The sequence below is a fragment of the Etheostoma spectabile genome, unplaced genomic scaffold, assembly GCF_008692095.1.
Source record: "Etheostoma spectabile isolate EspeVRDwgs_2016 unplaced genomic scaffold, UIUC_Espe_1.0 scaffold352, whole genome shotgun sequence".
Lineage (NCBI taxonomy): Eukaryota > Metazoa > Chordata > Actinopteri > Perciformes > Percidae > Etheostoma > Etheostoma spectabile.
The window spans coordinates 906710-927102 of record NW_022605591.1 but is presented as its reverse complement, the minus strand read 5'-3'; the positions used below and the strand labels follow the sequence as shown (position 1 = coordinate 927102).

Here is a 20393-nt window from a genome sequence, read left to right as displayed (position 1 = left end):
TTTTTTTTTTTTTTTTTTTTTCTTTTTTTGCAATCTGATCTCAATGCTTCCTAAGAGTGTTTTCACTTGTACGCCTTGTGATCCGATCACACAGATGGCTCTTACTTCCAGGTGAAAAGTGGATGCAACTCATAATTTCTATTGGTTGCGGAACGTCTGTGGATCCGCTCCGGTACATTGGCGGAGTCATTAGGTTTCCATTTAAGTCAATGTGTGTATTTCCACTGACTGCGGAGCGGCTGCGTCATGACTCCGCCCCAGCTTCGGCGATCCCCAGCCCTCTGGAGCAGATACGCAGAGCTTCTATCTGCAGGCTTTTTGCCTGACGCCAGAGAGCTCCGCAGCAACTCACCACACGGAAGATAGTGCGGGACAGGAAGTCGAGCACAGAAACAAAATAAAACATTCGGTTCATTTTTAAAATAAAATAGTGTGCTCACGGCGGATCATATTTCCGTGCACTGCACCTCTACCCCTTTGGATGGAAACAAACTGTTGATTTTGTGGTTCTATCTACATGAATTTGCGAGATGTCGTGAGTCATTGTGACTTCAGCTTTCAGTCATGGCCACAGCCGTTTCGCAACAAATCCGGACCTGGTGGGTGTTGACGGACGGTGGAGCACGGAGCCAAGCCGCAGCTGGTGGGAAATTAGGAGTAACTGTTTTTTTTTGTTTGTTTTTTTTTTCCATATTTTATTTACATTTTCAAATTAAACCGATCAACAAACAAACAGGGCTCAGATGTAGCTATAGCCAGTTCTCTACAGTCATATTCAATACAATACAGAAGCAGGAGGAAGGGTTGTTAATACAAAACGATGAGGTTACTGTAATTTAGCTTTTTCAAAGTAAATCAAAAACGGGTCCAGGAATGGAAAAAGTGTCCATTTGGCCAGTGCGGAGTTTCTCCATCTGTATATGGATAGCATTTCGACGACCCATACCTAAAGAAGGGAGGAGTAGGAGACTTCCATTCCCTTCATAGCATCTCTTGGCAACTATCATTCTCCAGTTCAATGGTTGCCGCATATGTTTGAATTGTCTTTGTTATTTTGTACAGCCAAAAATAGCATGTCCAGCTTCGGTTTGAAGGGCCCGCTGATACGCTTTGAGTTAACCAATCAATATTCTAGAACCAAAAGCTTTGCCATGGGAGCATGCCCAAAACGTGGGACAGTGTACTCTCTGACACATTACATCATCACCACACCGGGGAAACCAATGGAATTATTCTATGCAATCTACTTTGGAATAAGTAGGCGATGGTACAATCTTAAATTATGATTTAGTTGGTGTCTACTGTTTAAGACAGAAATGAATATTAGACAGACATGTGTTCCACATGAGTCAGTAGTTCCACCCGGGGGGGAAAAGAGGGAAAAAGGAAAGAAAAAGGGGGGGGAAAGGGGGAAAAAAGGAGGGGAAAAAAAGACTAATAAAGTGAAAAATGGGAAGAAGGAAAAGAAAGGTAACGGAAGGGAAAAAGAGGGGATACAGCTAGAGAATATCTCTGCAGGGTGAAGAATTTTCAAATTAGAAGACACTAAATCGTCATCGTAGCCTGATTCTAAACTTGAAAGGAGTGTTAAAGTATCGATACATGGAAAAACAAACAAAGATAAAACCATTTCTGCAGAAAGAGGGAAGAGGAAAAAGAAGAAGGAAGAAAGAAAAGGGGGGGACGGATTGAAAAAAATAGAATTAAAGCAAGGTTTTAATAAATGTGCGACGGGGGCGACAAACCGTGGAAAGAGGGGGATACAGAGAAGAAGCGAAAAAGAACTGCCGGTGCGTGCAATATTAAGTGGCGTTTACTTCTCCGCAGTGTCGCAACCAATCATCATTAATAGAGGGGGCCGTACACTTCTCGAAACCAGACGCTTGGAGAAGGGAGGGGCTCTTGCACAATATCATAAATTTCATGCTCCAGGTGTAATTTGAAAGTCTTTTCAATTTTTGTTGAAAGAAATGCCTAACCGCAAAATACCGAAAGATAATGTGGAATTGGGAAGATTGTATTGTCTTTCTTGCGTTGTTTGAATGATCAGAAATTTACAACCGTCTAGCGTACCGATTAGTTGACTTGAAACCAGCCCCTCCCTCTCCATGCGTGTACATCAAGTCATGCAAGGAGTCAGTAAAAACAATGTTACAAAACCTATATGGCTTTTTGTACCGCGACGTGGCCCGGTAACTTAGAAACTCTTCTACCTGGTTCAAGATTCTCACCAAATGACTGTTTACCATCAACACACAACAAGCCGCCTGTCCCCGGTAGGGGGACAGACCGCTTTTGGACAAAGACCAACTTGTGAAATAAATGCTGGCATGTGAAGAATCGTTCACTCAGAGTTTGTTGCCTCCATCTTAAGGCCCACAAAGAGTTGTAGAAGTGGTCGATTATCCAGAGCCCTGCTTGCCAGAACGTAAATGCCTAATTAAGCAACCATGTAAGTGACGTATGGGGGAGGGGGAAGAGGTCACACCCGCTGCCCGTCTATTCAGAACTTCTTAAGTGTGCCGTAAAACTTCGCTTTGGCAATCTTGCGCATTGCCAAATATAGCAACAATAATTGAGTCCAGTTCTTTGAAAAAGGCTGGTCTGGTGAGATGAAAGTGGGTGAGATTTTTTCGGACATAAATATAGAATTGAAGGGAGAGTCCTTGTTAATATGGAATTAGAGTAAGTATGCGTCCAACTCATTGACCTAAGGAAGAACTTTGCCACAACATCAATATGTTTAGAATTTTAAAAACAAACTCTCGCAAAATTTAATTTGAATATTAGTTGTGTGGAATCCTGGGAGTAGAGTTGGTCAGTAAACCAGCGGTAGTGAAAGATGATTATTAAACTATTTTGAAAACGATAATAACTGATTTGGCAAAAAAGAACCCCCATAGAGGCCAAACTCACTCTTTGACCAGGTAATGTGTAGCCGACCAGCCCCGTATTTGGGTAACCAAAGAGACCGTCACACAAACAACTCAAGAAGAGGAGGAAGCTGACTTTGGTCTCGATCATTGCGTAAATACAATATGACGGGAGAGGGGGCCGTGCACGGCGGCAGCATTACAACCTGATAAGCTGTGGGTTTCCACACCTCATCTGAAGTGTCCCCAGGGATCACCTTGGGTGATCATCTCATTTAAAAAATTATTGATGGAAAGGGGAAGGGGCAAGTGGCCTCCAGGCGTCCAGTAGGGCAATGGGGAATATAGTGTGGGCGAAATAGGCAGTCGGGGGAAAGGGGCGGGGAAAGGGGAAAAAGGGATATGAAGATGTGGAGGCGCGAAAGAAGCGTGGGGTGGGGGGGTGGAAAAACAGGAAGAAGAGAGGAGAGATGGGGGTAAAGGAAAAGAAAAGATAGACAACAGGGGAAAGGAGTATGGGGGGGGGAGGCTCGAAATGGCAAGACACATACGACAGTATCTGAGTTGTCGGAAAAATCGGAGGTTAACTCCTCGATTTGGGGAAATGTGAAAGTAGGGGATATACATGGGGAAAAATGCAGAGCTGGGATGAGCCGCGTAGTGCTAGTGAGGAGGGGAAAAGACAAAAAGATCGGCAGGGGAGAAGGAAACATTAGAGAGGCAAAAAGCAAGCTTACGTATGAAGGTGTTGTTAAGAAAAGTAAACTAAAAAATGGCTATTAAGCTGACCTATAGAAAATGTCCATAATAGCATTAATCCATTTCTACATCGAACTGTCATAATGCTAATTTTATAATTAATGCTTGTCTGTCTTTTTCCCATGTATCAGCCCTGCTGGAAGACCTGAGTCTTTGCACAAAAGAAAAAGGGAAATTTGGTTTGAACCAAACGATCTCTCTCACTTAAAATTCGTCAGAACAGATCATCACACAATCACAAGCAATCCGCACATTCACACTGTTGTTTTGCATATAAGCGTTCGCTTTTCATCACATTCACCCTCCAAGGCTAAAATTTTTTAATTGGTTTTGCCCCTTTCCCCCCTCTAAATTTTTGGTCCCCCCCCCCTTTTTTTTTCCCTCCCCCCCAAACCAAACCTGCTGCTTAGTGCCTCGCTATCTTACCAGCGGGGTCAAACAAATAACGGCACACCACAACAATAAAGAAAAGGGGGCCACACTCTAATCACCTATGCCACACTACTCTAATCCCCTGACTATTCCAAAAGTGGGGGGAGTGGGCGTTAAAATAGGCAGGGAAACCTGATCAAAAGGGCGAAATAGATGCTCCGCTGGTACCACTAAATCAGAGTAAATAGTATTAAGCAGCCGCCTGACATTGGAAAAAGAGTCTGCCAGGAACAAATCCTGTCTGGTCAAGATGGATAATAGAAGCCAGATTTTATTTAATCTAGTAGCCAAGATTTTAGTTATCACTTTGCGATGTTTTGAAGCGAACTTGGCCTAAAGCTTGCAGGGTCGGTTTCATCTCTCCCTTTTTAAAATTAAAGATGTTTGCTTCATAGAGGGTTTTTTGGCAGTTTCCCATCCTTTTTAGAGTTACGCATCATCCTACATAAGTGTCAAGAGTATCACAAAATCTCTGTAGAACTCTGCGCAGTAGCCATCAGCCCACAGCCTTGCCCGATGGAATGACTTTATGGCATTGATAACTTCCTGCAATGTAAAGTCTGAATCAAGACATTTTGTAGCAGCATCACTCAATTTGGCATTATATGAGTCAAAGAATCGTTCAAGTTAGATTGCGAAACATCATGTTGTGAGAGTAGAGCTCAGAATAGAATTCCCTGAAACAACGGTTTATGTCAGCAGATTGGTTAGAAGAGTGCCTGTTTTAAGCTTAATCCATGAATTGCTCTTGAAGCCGTGGCATCTTAAGCTGCTGTGCTAAAAGTTTACCTGGTTTATCCCCAAGCTCAGTGTTTCTGCCTTAATTTCAAAAGTAAGTTCTTACTTGGCCACTCATAATATCATTGTATTCATATTTAAGCTTCAATATCTCCTTATATTGATCCGGTGATTTAGAAATTTGGTAAGCTCTATCCAAATAGGAAGCAAGTTGTTAATTTCAAGTACCTCCTCTCTTTCTGCTTTTTCATGGCCGAGGTATAAATTTATATCACCAAGCAAAACGACTTTTAATGTTTCCCATAGGGTCTTCAGATACTTCCCCATTATCATTTAATTCTTAAAATCTTTCAATTTAGAAGTTATACCTTAGTAAAGTTGTCATCACTCAGAATATGGGGTTAAAGCCCAAGAATAAGTCTGTCTTGGAAGGGAATGTTTAATGGTATTGCTAAGGGGCTATGGTCAGAAATCAAAATATTATGGTATTCAATTGGTGACTTGAGAAATCAGGTTAGAGCTAGTCAAAAATAATCAAGCCTGCTGTAGGATTTGTGAACATTTGAGTAAAATGAATACTCTTTGATTGTAGGATGCTGGACCCTCCAAATGTCCACTAGATGCCTAGTTTTCAAAAGGTTATTTAGAAGCTTTACGGATGCAATTGCAGGTGCTGGTCGCGTAGACAATCTATCTAAGAAAGGATCCAGATAGCAGTTAAAATCCCCGGCTATTATTATGTTTGAGTCACCATCATCTGGAAGCAGATCAAAGACCTTTTTGAAAAAATTTGGCTCGTCCGTGTTCGGCCCATATATATTAAGCAGAGTTATCAAGAATGATTTTATAGTCCCAGAGACCAATAAATATCTACCAAGAGGGTCGTTTTTAACAGAAGTTACCTGGAATGGGATATTCTTCCGAAACAATATTGCCACACCACGGGCATGTGAAGTAAATGGTGATTGATATACCTGAGATACCCATTACTTTTCAATCTATGCTGCATAGTTGTTTTGATATGTGTCTCTTGCAAAAAAATTATATCCCCAGAAAGAATTAAGGTGTTTAAAACATTCCCTCTTTTGACACCTGCCAGGCCCTTTCACGTTCCATGAACCGTCGTAAATCTCTGCCTCCTACATGCATTTTACCTTGTACTTGAGTCATGTTGAAAAAATACAAATGCTGTTTCAATCCGAGCTTAAGTGAATAAACATGTAATCATCGAGCCGAACAAGAACACACAGTACCGACCATGCCCCCCCCCCTCCCTCACCTCAGCGTCCCCCGAACCTGACGCAAATCTTCCCCCCCTTGGTCAACGCAGGAGCGTGCTGGACAAATAGTAGGCCCGACCCAAATATCCCCTCCACCACAACATAAATATAAGTTGAAACTGAAGCTAGTAACACACATAAGACAAAGTAAATACGCTTTAAAGAAAGTGTCCTGTGCCCTGGTGCATTAATAATTGCCATGTGCCTGGGCTGTCTGCCAGTGGCACGCAGTTCGAAAAATGGCCATCCGTGCGGCGCATTTAACACAGAGAAACGAGCACGCTCACCTTGAACAGAGATTAGAAATGATCATCACACTCTTTAACCATCTGCCGAGGTGTTACGTCCCTTCAGTGAACGAGCCGCTTCAGCTGCCATCGGATCATTGAAAACCTCCGGAGCCCCGTCCTCCTCATCCCAGTAAACATGAAGCCTGGCCGGGCATCACGTCACGAAAGGCACGGCGCTGGCTCATCACTTCAGCGGTATAATCAGGGAAGATCAGAACTTTGTTCCCCTTATATTCCAGTGATTGCGTCCTGCAGAGGCGAAGAATTTGCTCTTTAACCTGGAAATGATGAATACGAGCCATGATGGTGCGCGGCTTACCCCCCACCTGGTTTGGGTTGCAAGAGCGATGGGCGCGATCAACTTCACTGGATGAGAAAGTGCTGTTTACCCGCAGTTCAGGAATAAGTTTGGAGACAAAATCGGTTGGTTTTCCTTCCTCTGAATTTTCCCTTATACCAACATCTTGATGTTGTGTCGGGCAGACCGTGCTTCTAGACCAGTAGTTTGGTTTGGAGCTGGCTGGCGTATTTGTTTAATCTTCACATTTCGTTCAAGCACTTCCACACGCTCTTCAAGCGCACTGGTCGCTTGCTCTTGACTGACCATGCGGTTTTGCAGGTCAGCTTGCACAGAAAGTACAGACTGAAACTTGGTGTCAAAGGCGTCGAAACGTTCATCGAGTCTCCCCAAAATCGTCTCTGACATATCCTTACAGATTGCCTTGCACATCTCGTACATGTGGGTTTTGTCTATAGGCACAGTATCTGAAGCAGTGGTTGGAGGTTTAGCAGCGGGATCATTAGAGCGGCTATCGCTAGCACTAGCCCCGCTAGCATTAGCACCGCCGATGTACCCATTGATCGTCTTGGGCTTCCCAGGAGGGTTCCTTTGCCGCGACATCTTCAGAGTAGCGAAGTTCAACAGATGGAATAGACGAGCGAGCAGGAAATGTCAGCTCTCAGGCAGTTTTGTCGTGGTATTTGGTGATTTTGTGTGAGTTGTGGTGGAGAGCACAAGCTAAGCACGTCTACATCCTACACATGCGCACTAGCGCCCCCCGGAGTAACTGGTTTTAACCCCTAACTCCATGTCTTATAAAGATTGCCTGCCACTGAGGTCACTGTGTATAATGTTAAAAGTTGAATCCATCTACCACAGGTCAACTGAGGTTATTGTCATAAATGTTTTAAATACACCAAATCTGTCACCTGCTTATTTACTCACACACTGGATTTGTCCTGCTTTCTCTTCACAGCAAAACCAAGACCAAAGTTTCTGTGAAACATGAGTTTGCTCTGCCTTCCAGCGGAAAGAGAGTCCTGCAAAGAGGAGAGAGGAGCGACAGTGACTAAGATCTAAGATTATGGAAAAAAAAAAAAAAAAAAAGTCCTTCTCCCTCCAAGCCATCCGGCCATCACCTTCTGCATCAGTACGCAAGGAAAAACAAATAACTGCTGCTTGACCATTTATTGTACTGCAAGTTCTGTACAGTGTTATGCTGTTTATGTTAGCAAATGAATAAAGGTTTACTAGATTATGCAGAGGAGAGCATTATATAGTGTAGACAGCACTGCCTCCTCGATGCCCTTATTGCATTTAAATACAATACTTTGCATGAAATAGGATATCAGGACTTAAAATCAGGAGGGACTGTATCTGATCAGTGTTAATGCAGGGTTTTAATGATTCCATTTTTCAGGACTCATACAAGTCACTGCCATTTGTTTAAAGTTGCGCTTGTAAAACTGGAATGGATGTTTACCTCCATTATTTTTGCTTTATTATTCTCTTTTTGGGTGTCTGAGATGTCTCATTGAGAAAGTTGGATGGGCCCAAATGGATAAGTTCTGATTAGATGTCCTATGCAAGCAGACCTAAAAATGAAAGTTAGAAGCACAGGCCAGAATACAGACTGCCTGTGAGTCTGGCTGCCTACAAAACTCAGTTTTTATTATTATTTTATTACATTTTATCACTGTTTATTTCCAAGGATCTGTGTGACATCAGCGGCCTTGCCTTTTCAATGGTGATTCCGTTTGCAGGGAGCATGTACGGTTATGATTTTTTGTGAAAATTAACAGATTTGGTAGATGCAGGGCTGGCTGGATCACCCCAAAAGCTAATCAACTTTTAGTATTTGTAACTTTTTATATACAGTAAAGTGCAGACAAAAATGGCAAAACAATTTGGACAAATGTGTAGCAAACAATTCTTAGGGAGGCAATATAACACCAACAATTATGAGATGCAAGCCTTAATATAAGTTAATATATATATTTAAAAAAAAAAAAACTACTGCCTGTGCTAAACTGGTAAAATGTGATGTGATTTCTTTTGTTTTAGTTTTTTGGCCTCAACCACAGAACCTGCAGTTTGTCACCTGCTGTAAGCAGCACTTGAGTTTGATGTGACTAATTACTGTCAACCAATTTAACACTTTATTTTCACACTGCCAAAAATTATACTTAAAGGCATTTCTTTGTTGTATTTTCGTAGATTTTGGGAACTTAGTTTTGTATAAGAAGTTAATCTTTCTATATTTTTTATTGTCATCACTTTTTTCATGGCTTTTTTTGTACTAATTTGCATTTTGTTACTCAAAGCGTTCAGCCAAAATAAATGCATAATGTAAAGTTGTTCTTGTAGTGTCTGTTAATAATATATATCACACATGTTTTCTGTCTTTGTGCCCCGCCAGTTTATTGCACTTCCTTTATTATTTTTTACATCATCCCCCTATAAGTACTTTGCATGTTTGGAAGATGGATGCAAAACAGGAGCATCCAAAGGTATCATTTCCATATGTTGAATGGAGTCTTGTGTTGCCAGTCAAATGTGATGCTGTTTGAGCATTGATCGTCTGGAATGGGTGTTAGTTTGTGTCTGATACTGAGAGATCATTTCCTCCTGTTGAGAGAAGCTGGTCACAGGATGCAACTGTAGATTTGGTGAGTAGTGAGTTTTGCACGTTATTAGTTAAATATAAGTTAATTTATATTTCATTTTTTTTGTAAAAAACAATAAAAATAAAGCTGCCCTAAATCTAGTCTCAACAGGAATCAAACATGGGAAATATATCTCTCCAGGATAAAGTCCTAATCTTACTTTCTTGGGGTGAGTATTTTTTTTTTTTTATGGTATTCCCCTGCAAAATAAGTCCCACATTTGCAAAGTTGAAGAAAAATAGTTAAAGCGGGAGCCAATGATTATCATTAATTGGTCAAACACTATTTGGAAAGCTAAATACTGTACGTTTGTGAAAGCGTGTTTCATGCAAACTGCTTAGAGTTATGTCATAACTCTTAAGTAGAACTGAATATTTTGATTTGAAGCTTTCTTTCAACTGTATCTATGACTGCCAGGTCTGAAAACTAAAATACTTTTGAGGAACTGGAGCTGCAGTGTATTTGGTTTTGTGGCTTAACACCGGACATTTGGTTAGATTTTGAGAGATTACTCTGGGTTGTGTATAGAGCCAAAGCCATTAATTGATTGGTTGATCAAAATAAATGAAAATCTGCAATTGTACAGATAGTCCATAAATTCCTTTATTGCATTTTCCAGCAAAACCCTTATATTTTATATAACAATAAATGTAATGCGTTTGAATTTTGGTCAGTTGTTTGGTCAAAGCAGGCAATTTAAAGATGTCAACTCGGGCGTGTGATGGCAAGAAATCATCATGGCATTTTTTTTCCAGGTCTTTCAGAACCCATCCGTGACTTGGCAAACGTAAAACTTGTCTATATGTTTCTCTTCAGCTCTGGTGTTGAGGTGCAGCGCTGCACAGCGAGAGTACTTCCCTCAATTGAGAAATCTCACCTGGGATCAGGCCAGGACACAGTGCCAGGTACAACATTAAGCCCCTTTAATGTACAAAAATAGTCTTAAACATATCAAACTGGACTGTGGGAAAAGTGGTAGGTTGTGATTTTTAATTGGTAAGGAAAGTTTGTTTGAAGCAGCATGTAATGATACTGTTGTCAAATTAAAACTTGTAATTTTTGTTTTGTAATTTCTTCCACATTGCACTCATGCACATTGCAGTACGTGCTGTCAGTTTAAACCAATGAGAGTTTTGGACTGTTGCCATAGCTGCTCGTTCATTACCCAATTTTGTTTAAATCACAAATGTTGATGACATTTTAGGTTGTCACAACAACCTAGACCTTAATCAACACTGACTTGTCCCAGTTTATACCAGATTTACTATAAAAGATTGACCGTCGTCTTTTCCGTCCTGTCAGGCATGTTTCACAGAGCTGGTGACACTGACTCCACAAAACATCCAACTCCTCTCCCAGAATCTCACCTCTGACTACTGGGTCGGCCTCCGCAAGAACTTCTACTGTACCAGCAACCACAGTATGGCCTGGTCCCGCTGGGCCAATGGGGATCCCCTCATCTTCCAGAACTGGTACCCTGGTTCACCTTTGTTTAAATCTACCCAAAAAGAATACTGCTGCAGCTGCTCCTGCAACAACCCAGCAATGACTACCCCGGGAAAGACAAGCTTCACCACACTCTCAAACTTTACAACCTCATATGTGACAAACACCACTGACATGAGCAGTTTCACCAACTTCACAAACCAAACTGCGACAGACTTTAGTAGTCTCTGGAACTCTACCACTCCAACCGCTGCAACGCCCAGGATGCCGGTAGAAGCAGAATGTGTGCGGTCGCCTATGCTGTCCCCGTATGTCTCCAAGACTGACGTAAACTACATTGAAGACTCTTGTGTGGCCATGCTCCGCTTTGGGGCTTGGATTGAAAAGAACTGTTCGGAGCTCTTGCCTTTCATATGTTATGAAGGTAGGACTCATTTATTGCCCCTTTGTTGTCGGCCCTATGATTTTAGATCTAAGACAGTCCAAACATATCTACTATAGATGACTCATGCAGGACAACTGTAAGGTGTCACACTACACCCGAACAGTAGTTTTTCTAATTGAGTAAAATCTAATCCTGGGCAAAATTGTTAGAAATTAAGTCTAATGTTTGATGGTGTGACCGGTACTTACAACTTATAAAGAATACAACTGCACACAGTAAGGTATCCTGTCCCATTGTTTTCTTAGATTCATTATTAATTATTTTAATATTTCAAGGTTTCACCCCACATTCTGAGACCATCACCGAGTTTTGTTCACGACGCAGCAACTTCATTTATTTAAGGAAGTGACCCGTTTTAAGGCAACATTTTAAATTCAGCCAATGATTTGATTTCCATTATTTGGTCTTGATAACAATCTTGTGTTAGTCTCTGTAATGTATGATACAATTTATATTATTATATGTGCGGCCCCACACTTTCACACTCAAAGTGCTTTTTTTTCTTCGTTTTATGTGAAGCACTTTGAATTGCTGAAATATGTTATACAAATAAAGCTGTCTTGCCTTTCGGCACACACTCATCAATCTAGGATGCCATTCTCATCCATACCTACCTCCAAAACCCTACAAAAAAATAGGTTGTCAAATGTAACAATTCTGCATCATCTGTAGATGATGATGCATCATCTGTCTCTAGTTTTTTCATCTTATATTATGATAAAATTTGTGATAATTAAAAATATTTAACTAATTTATTTTGAAAATTATTCTTTGCAAAACAAGCGATCATAAATAATATATATTTTCTATAATATACAAGATCAGGCATGTTGTTTTAAAAGATGCAATGTTCCTTCTTTGCTCTTACATCTAGGACAATATGGAAATTGTTATTTGATACTTAATGTATTCTTGTGAGATTTGTTTACACGCTAAAATATTATAGTCTAATATACACATTCAGAATGACACACCCGATTTTTGCAACCTGTCTATTTGTACCTTTCTGGATATCTCAAATTCTTCCCCTTATTTCCACCTCAGATCGTTTCTTGGGCCAAGCCATCGTGACCAACAGCACGTTTGAGAACGCCCGTTTATCATGGCTGCCCGGGCCTGGTAACATCAGCCATTACCGCATAGAGGTGAAAGTGGACAAAAATCTGACAGAATTCCAGACTGGAAATTTGTCCCATGACCTTGTCAACCTGACAGCAGGCACCGGCTACTCGGTCCAGGTGTTCCCGGTAAAATGTGGGAGAGACCTCCACCCGCAGAAGGTCACCTTCTTCACCAGTGAGTTTTCCTCCTCCTGTAAAATCTGACTGCAAGCTTTATTTAGATTATTTTTCTGCTGTTAGAGGACACTCATCCTATTGTCAGCTCAGATTGAGCTTTTAAGAAATGGTAAGTAAGGAGTAAAACGAGGAGAAAATGCAAACTAGCGTCATCATAATGTTTTCATAATCCAACTTTCATGCAGATTATTTTCAAGGAAGAATACTGTGAATTCTTGCTTTACAATTTAAAATATAAACTGATAAATGAATACACATACTGTTAAAAACAAGAAAGTAATAAGCCTCAGTAAATGTTAATGGACTGTTCTATTCTTCACTGTTTCTTGTTACTACATGTAGATATAACAATGATAACTCGGATTACGACAGAATATTAACCTTTTATTAACGCATGCTGTTGTTAGCCCAACAGCATGTCTTTACAGCACCATGGCTAACACCAACATTGGACTCTAAAGTTACACACAATCCATCAGGTGTATCTCAACCAAGGAATCATATAGTAAAATACACAACAGACTGTATCTATATAGCACTTTTTTAGTCTTAACAAATACTCATAGTGCTTTTACATAGTCCAGGAACCCTTCACACACATTCATACACTGTTGCCAAGGCCGCCGTACAAGGTGCCACCTGCTCATCAGATAAACACTCACACACATTCACACTCTGATGGCGCGGCATCGGGAGCGATTCAGTGCACAGTGTCCTGCTCAAGCACACTTCGACATGGGACTCCAGGGCCAGGGATCGAACCACCAACCTTCTAATTGGCAGGTGACCTGAGCCACAGCTGCCCGTAGTAATAATGCATACACTTGTAACCCGGATTATATCTATCCTTTCTTTCAGAACCCCACAAAGTGGAAAACCTCTCAGTCACCAACGTGACAGAAACCTCTGTCTTCCTGAGGTGGAACAAACCAGCTGGAAACTTACATCACTACCTTATTAAGGTCCAGGGTGGTGAGCAGATCCGAAGTGACACAGAGAGCAAAGAAGTCGACAGTTTGATACCTGGAAACCTTTACACATTCACCGTCCATTCAGTGGTCAGTGACAAATGGAGTGAAGGATACAACATCATAGAATACACCAGTGAGTTTAGATCTCTTAAAACTTTACACAAATAAGAGGATTAGAATGCAAGATTTTTAACAGGAAGTACACTGTATAAATGAGACCAGTGAGACTGAGTGTGCATGCAAAGCTTGTTCAGTGTTAGATGAGGAAAATGTTTATAGCTGGTTCGTAATCAGAGTGTTGTTGTGTCCATTCATCTGTCTGTTATCTCTTTCAGAGCCCGGGAAAGTGTTGGAGCTGAGGGTGTCTAACAATACCCAAAATTCAGTGCTGCTTAGCTGGAGGCCACCTGAAGGAAAATATACGGGTTTCTTGGTGAATGCTGCATATGGCAATAATATGTACGTAGATAGATACTCTAGATCTACTTACATTATTTTTAAATTCAGGTATATGTACAGCAATGTTTGTTTTTGGCCATGCTACCGGCTCTAAAGATGACAATGTCCACCACAATGTCCACAAATATTCATTCATGGTTGGTCGTTAACCCCTATTGAATAGAAAAACCCAACATTTGCATTTACAACCTACAGTATGTCAAAGTTATTCATTGTTTGTTCTACCTTTTCTTAACCAAATCTGTCTGTCTAACTCGGTTTTGTTTTAAATCTGTATGCTCATCTGACTGTTTGAATGACTGTTAAATGGTCTGAATTTTAGTGATGGTGATTTATAAGAATAGAAGTGATCTCCCAAAATACAAAAATAAGTTTCAATAAACTGTTACTACCTTTAATTTAAAAAAAGGTCACTCTGGTGATGCACAATCAAGTAACTGTTTCTCTTCCTAACAAACTGAAAGGAATGTAGCAGGGCTGCCATTGGTGGTGAACCAAACTGAATGGACTGTAACAGGGCTGCCAATTGGCACCGAGATAACCCTCCGTGTGATAGCACTGACCAATGGCACTGTGAGGGGAAAAGAAGAGACCGTCGTCGACTACACTGGTAACTGTGTTTGGCAGTTGACTGCTACTTGTTGGTCGATAGAGAATCCATGATTTTACAGAAAAGAAACAAAAACTGTGTCATGCTGCGTTGAATGTCACTAATCTGACTTTGTGACTCCGATCTAGCTCCTGGACCGGTTTCAGGCCTCGTTTTGGTGCCAACAAGTAACTCCCTCACTGCCAAGTGGAATTCATCTGGGGGTAATTCTTTCACCGTCGAGCTCTACCTGAATGACCAAAAAGTAGACAAACGCAACTCAACATCACCCGAATGGCGTTTTGATGGACTAAAGACTGCAGCCAATTACACAGTGATCGTCAGCGCCTTTAGTGGACATCTCACAAGCCCGTCAGTGAGAAGCTCCTGTTTCACTAGTGAGTTGCTTTTGCTGCATTTCCACTGAATAGTAGAATACGTGGATAGTACCTGGTCATTTTTCTTTGGTGGGGCTTCTGTCAAGGTTCCAAGCAAGCTGAGCCAGTACTAGAAGGTGGAGTTAAAACACTGCAGACCACTGATTGGTCAGAAAGAATTGTCACTTATGTGACATACAACATCCTGCACATATTTGCCATTTTTAAATATCTAATCTACCGTCAATAACGGCCGCACATTTTTCATTTAATCAACCCAGATTCAATCAACCCTCCAAAACTAGGAGGTAGACTAATTCAACTCAATTCAATTTTATTTCTAGTATCAAATCATAACCAAAGTTATCTTGAGACACTTTACAGATAGAGTAGGTCTAGATCACTTTCTAAAATTTATAAAGTCCCAACATTTCTAGGAATTCCCCCAAGATCAAGCATTTAGTGCAAAAGTGGCAAAGAAAAAAATCCCTTTTAGGAAGAAACCTGGGACTGACCAAGGGTCTTGGTAGGCGGTGTCTGACGGGGCCAGTTGGGGTGTGATGCACAGTGGCAATAACAGTCACAATAAAGACAATGGAACAGTGACTGTGCAGGGTGTTGCAGGTGTAGTTTGGCACAGCAGGGCATAGGTGGAGGTAGCGGGATGCAGCAAGGTTCAGCAGGACACTGCAGGGCATCGCAGAGACTTACAATTGACGGAGTGAATACGTTGTTGTTGATGAAAGAGTCCACTTAGTGTTGCGTTCAAGATGATGTCACAGCAGGTTCAAGCGGCAAAATGGCAGTCAGCTAAAGCCCAGTTCAGACCAAAGATTTGCGACGAGATTAATTGGAATGATTTGTTTTGTCTAAATATGAATGTGGACAAAGTTAGTAATATTAAGATGCCGCCACAGTTGCATTTCTAATATTGAATTGTCAAAAACCTGTTTAATTTCTCTGTGTCACGGCTATGTTCTACCACTGGACGCTCCCTTTCTTCAGTCACTCTCTGGCTAAATCCCATTTCTTCATCTTACCCTTACCCCTTACCCCTAGCCCTTGGCCCTAGACCATTGATTGACCATAAAACGTTAGGCTGAGGTGGTTGAAAATGGAAACTGCAATTTTTACCAGTTGTTTGTAACATATACAAAAAAAATGGTTTATGATTTATAGCTGACTTCTCTATTGGCTGTTGAAATGTTCTTAAACCAGCCTCTGCAAGTTGACCAGCTGTGTCAGAGTATCTATGGTTACTGGTGTGATTTAGTAAACCGTGAGTTCGGTATCTATGGTTACTGGTGTGATTTAGTAAACCGTGAGGTTGGTATCTATGGTTACTGGTGTGATTTAGTAAACCGTGAGGTTGGTATCTATGGTTACTGGTGTGATTTAGTAAACCGTGAGGTTGGTATCTATGGTTGTGCAGGGGAAAGCAATTAGACCCTGCCGGGAATAGCGGATTGTTGATAATCTGATAAGTCACTGCCTCTATTTCTCTCTTTTTTTTTAGAGCCCAAGCCACCTACTAATGCCTCAGCCATTTCCTCTAATAAAAACCAAATCACCTTCCAGTGGAAGCCCCCTGAAAACATAACAACAACAGCAAACTACTCTCTGAGAATCAGCTCCCAATTCTGGGGCGACAACCGGTCAGCAACTACTAACAACACCAGCTACACGTTTGGTAACTTGAAGTCAGGGACCAGGTACCACTTTGAAGTACAAACAGTGGCCGATAGAGAGCCAAGTGAGCCAGCACAGGTGTCACATTGTACAGGTGAGACTCTCAGACCTAAAAGACCATACTGGTTGTTTTGCATGCTTTAGCCTATCAGCAACTAACTGTTACTTTTTTGATAAGTTTTCATAAAGTGCTATATTATGCTTTTTGTCTTTTCCCTTTTCCTTTATTGTGTTGTATATCTTTTTATCCATGTTATAGGTTTACAAAGTGAAAGTGAACAACTGGACTTACTGTTTCCAACAGAAATGACTGTTCAGAAACTGCTCCAAACAGCTCTGTTGTAGTCCAGCCTTTACTTCAGAGACAAACATGTGTCACTTTGTAACATATAATACAAATAATACTCACCTAGCTGCTAGCGTAGCACGCCCTCATACTCTGAAACTGACTAGCTAACAGTACTTACTGTGCACGTGCAACTCGCAACAAAGATGGTACAGAAGTGAGATGTCTCACTCTGTAGCTAAAACAAAGAGCTCAACACACAAGGTGAAAAGAGGTTTCTAGCAATGTACAGTACAACAAAAATATGGTGCTTTCTGAAAATGAAACCACATAAACCTATTCTGGTACAACCACTAAATACAACTATGAACCTGAAAATGAGCATAATATGGGCACTTTAAGTGTACCATAACAGGGTTTTTCCTGGCTCAGAATAGGCTTTTAGGGGGGGACTACGCACGGCAGCAAGCATGATCCGTCAGTGAACAGTAGAGGCAAAGAGTCTGTGTAACATTATTTGGCAGAGGTCTATGCATTTACCTGTTATTTCTGACAATTTGATAAACAAAAATGCAAATTATGCTTGACTAAGTAAAATGTCAGTTAACAAAACTGGTTAAAAAAATAAAATTAACATTTACATAATCATATTGAAGTTCATGTTCTGCTTGTTAAACAGTTGTTGTAACAGGCTCTTTAACACATTTAGATTGGATTTAAATTGCTATTTTTAATTCTCAATTTTAATCATTTTGGTGCATGTGGTTTTCCTTTGGGGCTGCCTAAAACCTCTTTGGGGGGGGGGGGTGCCAAAAGGCTTCTAGATTTTTCTTTTCATGCAGACGTCAGTTTCTGTTTTCTAAAAGATAAAGTGGCGTAGACTTAAAACCAGTGTTGAGGAAAAATGCATTTTGGTGCATACAAGAAAAAGCTTGAGGGTCAACAACAAAGAAACAAAGGATTAGCAACCATGAAAACAATTGAATAACTTTGGTGGCTATTCATTCAAAAAGTTGCTGCAAACTCTCATATTTAAGTTTTTGGAGCTTTCGTTAATACAGCAAGAATTTTTTTAACTGCACCTACTTGCAACAATATAGTAACTAACTGACTGATTTTCAGCCGATGCTTGTTTTTTAACAGAAACACAAACATTTTTTAGCTGAATAGCGTACTACTGGAAATGAGGAATTTCAAATTCAAATTTGAATGGATAATATGTTATCTTCCAAATGCAAATTACAATTTACACCATGGATGAGAGTGTGCCTCTTTGTTCCTACTTGCTCTAAACACATCTCACAATCTCTGTTTGTTCCCCAGATGCAGAGAAGAGGGAAATCAGCCTGTCTATGTTGTGCTCTTCGACTGAACCTCTCCTCTGTGATAAAAACACCACAAGAGAGGAGGTGTTCAACCAGGTACGTCAGTCTCCACATGGATCAAAACAAAAACAGTGTACATATTAGTATACTTGTTTTCAAATCCACATATTTGTTACACACGTAAGCTGACACAATACTGAACTGACACAAACAGCAAAGACCTCCCAGTGTGTAGGTCCCAGGAGTGCTTGTCCCTGAGCAGGGCCTGTGAAGAAACAGGAGGCCATTCAAAGTGTTGTGTTTTAAAGCATTCATATATTAATATCTGAGGACTAAATGCAGTTATTTGCATGTGTGGATGAGTTCCTAAACTTATTAAGCTAAATGTAGTTTTATTTCTCAAAGTTGTGTGAAAAGGAGTGGCTAATTTTCTTTTCTTTTTAAATACAGTTGGTTAACAAAATGTCTTTCCATAAACAGCTTGTGTTTGTGTGTTTTATTGCAGTTGAATGCACGTTTCAACAAGCTGTTGGGGGACAATGTTTTCTGGGAACTCAAGAAGCAGAAAGCAGGAGACTGAAAACAAAGGAACACAAGAGTGATAATGTTGCTTTGGTTTTTTTCAATTGGTATTGATGAAGGTATTTTGTGTTTTTTGGTGTTTTCTGTCTTGGGTTTACTTTTATGCACTATAATGCTGCTCAGGAAATCAAATATTAAGCCATAGTGTGTAGTGAATAGAAGAATTAAGTAATTATGATGGTGTCTTTTGTGATTTTAAATCTCGTTACATGTTGACTGGTCTGACTCTCTTTTATATTTTTAATTTTCAAAATAACGCCACAAAAAAACCTACAACACTGAACTCTATTTCCTACCTTTGCTGCTTTCCTCTTGTTTATCGTTTATGTATTTTATATAGTTTTATTTCCCTTGATGTTTTTTTGTGTGTATGGCCCATTTCCAACAGGAAAAAAAACGTTTGATGTTACAACTAAATAATGAATTAAAACTCATTAAACATGTTCCAGCCGTCAATAAAGTTTTCCATCTGAATACACAGCACTTTGTTTGAAGTCTTTATTGAATAGACAATGCAACACTATTACACAAATAACAATGTCTTTGTAAGCTTTACTCCGATTCTATGGCTTCCTGAAATAAGACAATATTTATAATGACAAAGACAATAAATTATCTAAGTTCCCTTTTCTTTAACATTAAAACTATTCATTGAATTTCCAAACAGATAACTAGTAGCATGTTCAACTCTGACCCTTAGTTAGTTTGCAATCTAATTTTAAATAACTAAACAGAACAGGAGAAAGAAAAGCAGAAAGAAACAAAATAGCCATTCAGAAAAAGGGAATTTGATCAGCTATGAGAAATGAAAAGTCACACACTCCTTCCTTTATAAACAAGCTTGATTACAAACCAATGTGACAATCACCTTGACCTGATGGCTTTGTTTGATACTGAGAAGATAATCGATTGATAAGCAGCAGATAGATCAGGTCAGGTCAGCAGATAAGTGTCTGCTTTCATCAGCTGTTATGTCATATCCAGGTTTGGGCTGTGTATCTGCACACAAAACACATGCAGGGTCTGAGATGCTGCTGTTAGAAATAGTTACTGCACACATATGCTGCTGATACGCCCAGCCAGACTCACGGCAACAAGCCGTTTAAGGCTCAGAACTGTTGTTTTTGAGCTCCCATGTTGAAGAGAACGGCTGTGATATGAGGAGTGGGCAGCACATTATGTGAAGCCAAATGAGTGAAAGTGAGAAGACGTACAGTACATTAGACAAGCATGTGTTGCAGCAGTTAAAGTTAGAGGAGAAAGAGCATCAAACTGCTGCGTGGATTGGAGAAACCAGGAGGATGATGCTGAGGACAACACCCCCAGGTTAGTTATAAAGAGCCTCTCCTACCACAACTAGTGGAAAGTAACTGGAATTTTATGTGAAGAGTTTGCAGCGCTTTAAAAGATGTCACAGCAAGGATTAAAACAACAAACTTAATGAACAACCTTGTTCACTTTCAGTCTTATCTGTATACGTGCATCACAGTGTGATATTCTTACAGCGTGTCAGTAACCTACCTTGTGTACCAATCCAAATACTTCACCAGATGTTACTGTTACACGCTTAGCAATACCAAGAAAAGCTGCATTTTTAGTAAGTTTACT

The 20393-nt window shown here is 40.3% G+C and overlaps 2 protein-coding genes across 3 annotated transcripts in view; both read left to right on the top strand.

The window, feature by feature from the left end:
* tp53 (tumor protein p53) overlaps nucleotides 1–8534 on the top strand; it is a 14699-nt gene extending 6165 nt beyond the window's left edge. For both annotated transcript variants that reach the window (XM_032511330.1, XM_032511329.1), the window contains exon 11: nucleotides 7629–8534. In XM_032511330.1, the coding sequence (XP_032367221.1) occupies nucleotides 7629–7725 (97 nt within the window). In that variant the 3' untranslated portion in view covers nucleotides 7726–8534. The remainder of the gene's footprint in view (nucleotides 1–7628) is intronic.
* A 510-nt stretch (nucleotides 8535–9044) lies between these two features.
* Nucleotides 9045–19265, top strand: LOC116686338 (receptor-type tyrosine-protein phosphatase eta). The gene is made up of 12 exons (XM_032511328.1): nucleotides 9045–9321; nucleotides 9421–9487; nucleotides 10135–10223; nucleotides 10621–11188; nucleotides 12254–12505; nucleotides 13366–13611; nucleotides 13814–13937; nucleotides 14402–14547; nucleotides 14676–14924; nucleotides 16420–16686; nucleotides 18202–18299; nucleotides 18709–19265. Exons 2-12 carry the CDS (start codon nucleotides 9439–9441, stop codon nucleotides 18781–18783), a joined length of 2163 nt encoding a protein of 720 aa, XP_032367219.1. The 5' UTR covers nucleotides 9045–9321; nucleotides 9421–9438; the 3' UTR covers nucleotides 18784–19265.
* The last annotated feature ends 1128 nt before the right edge of the window (nucleotides 19266–20393 follow it).

What these genes read in the sequence shown, in the direction of transcription:
- LOC116686338 (XM_032511328.1), top strand. Translation starts at nt 9,439, where the DNA reads ATGGGAAATATATCTCTCCAGGATAAAGTCCTAATCTTACTTTCTTGG. An exon ending in AGGCCAGGACACAGTGCCAG is followed by an intron (nt 10,224 to 10,620) that starts GTACAACATTAA and finishes CCGTCCTGTCAG; the next exon opens with GCATGTTTCACAGAGCTGGT. An exon ending in GAGAAGCTCCTGTTTCACTA is followed by an intron (nt 14,925 to 16,419) that starts GTGAGTTGCTTT and finishes CTTTTTTTTTAG; the next exon opens with AGCCCAAGCCACCTACTAAT.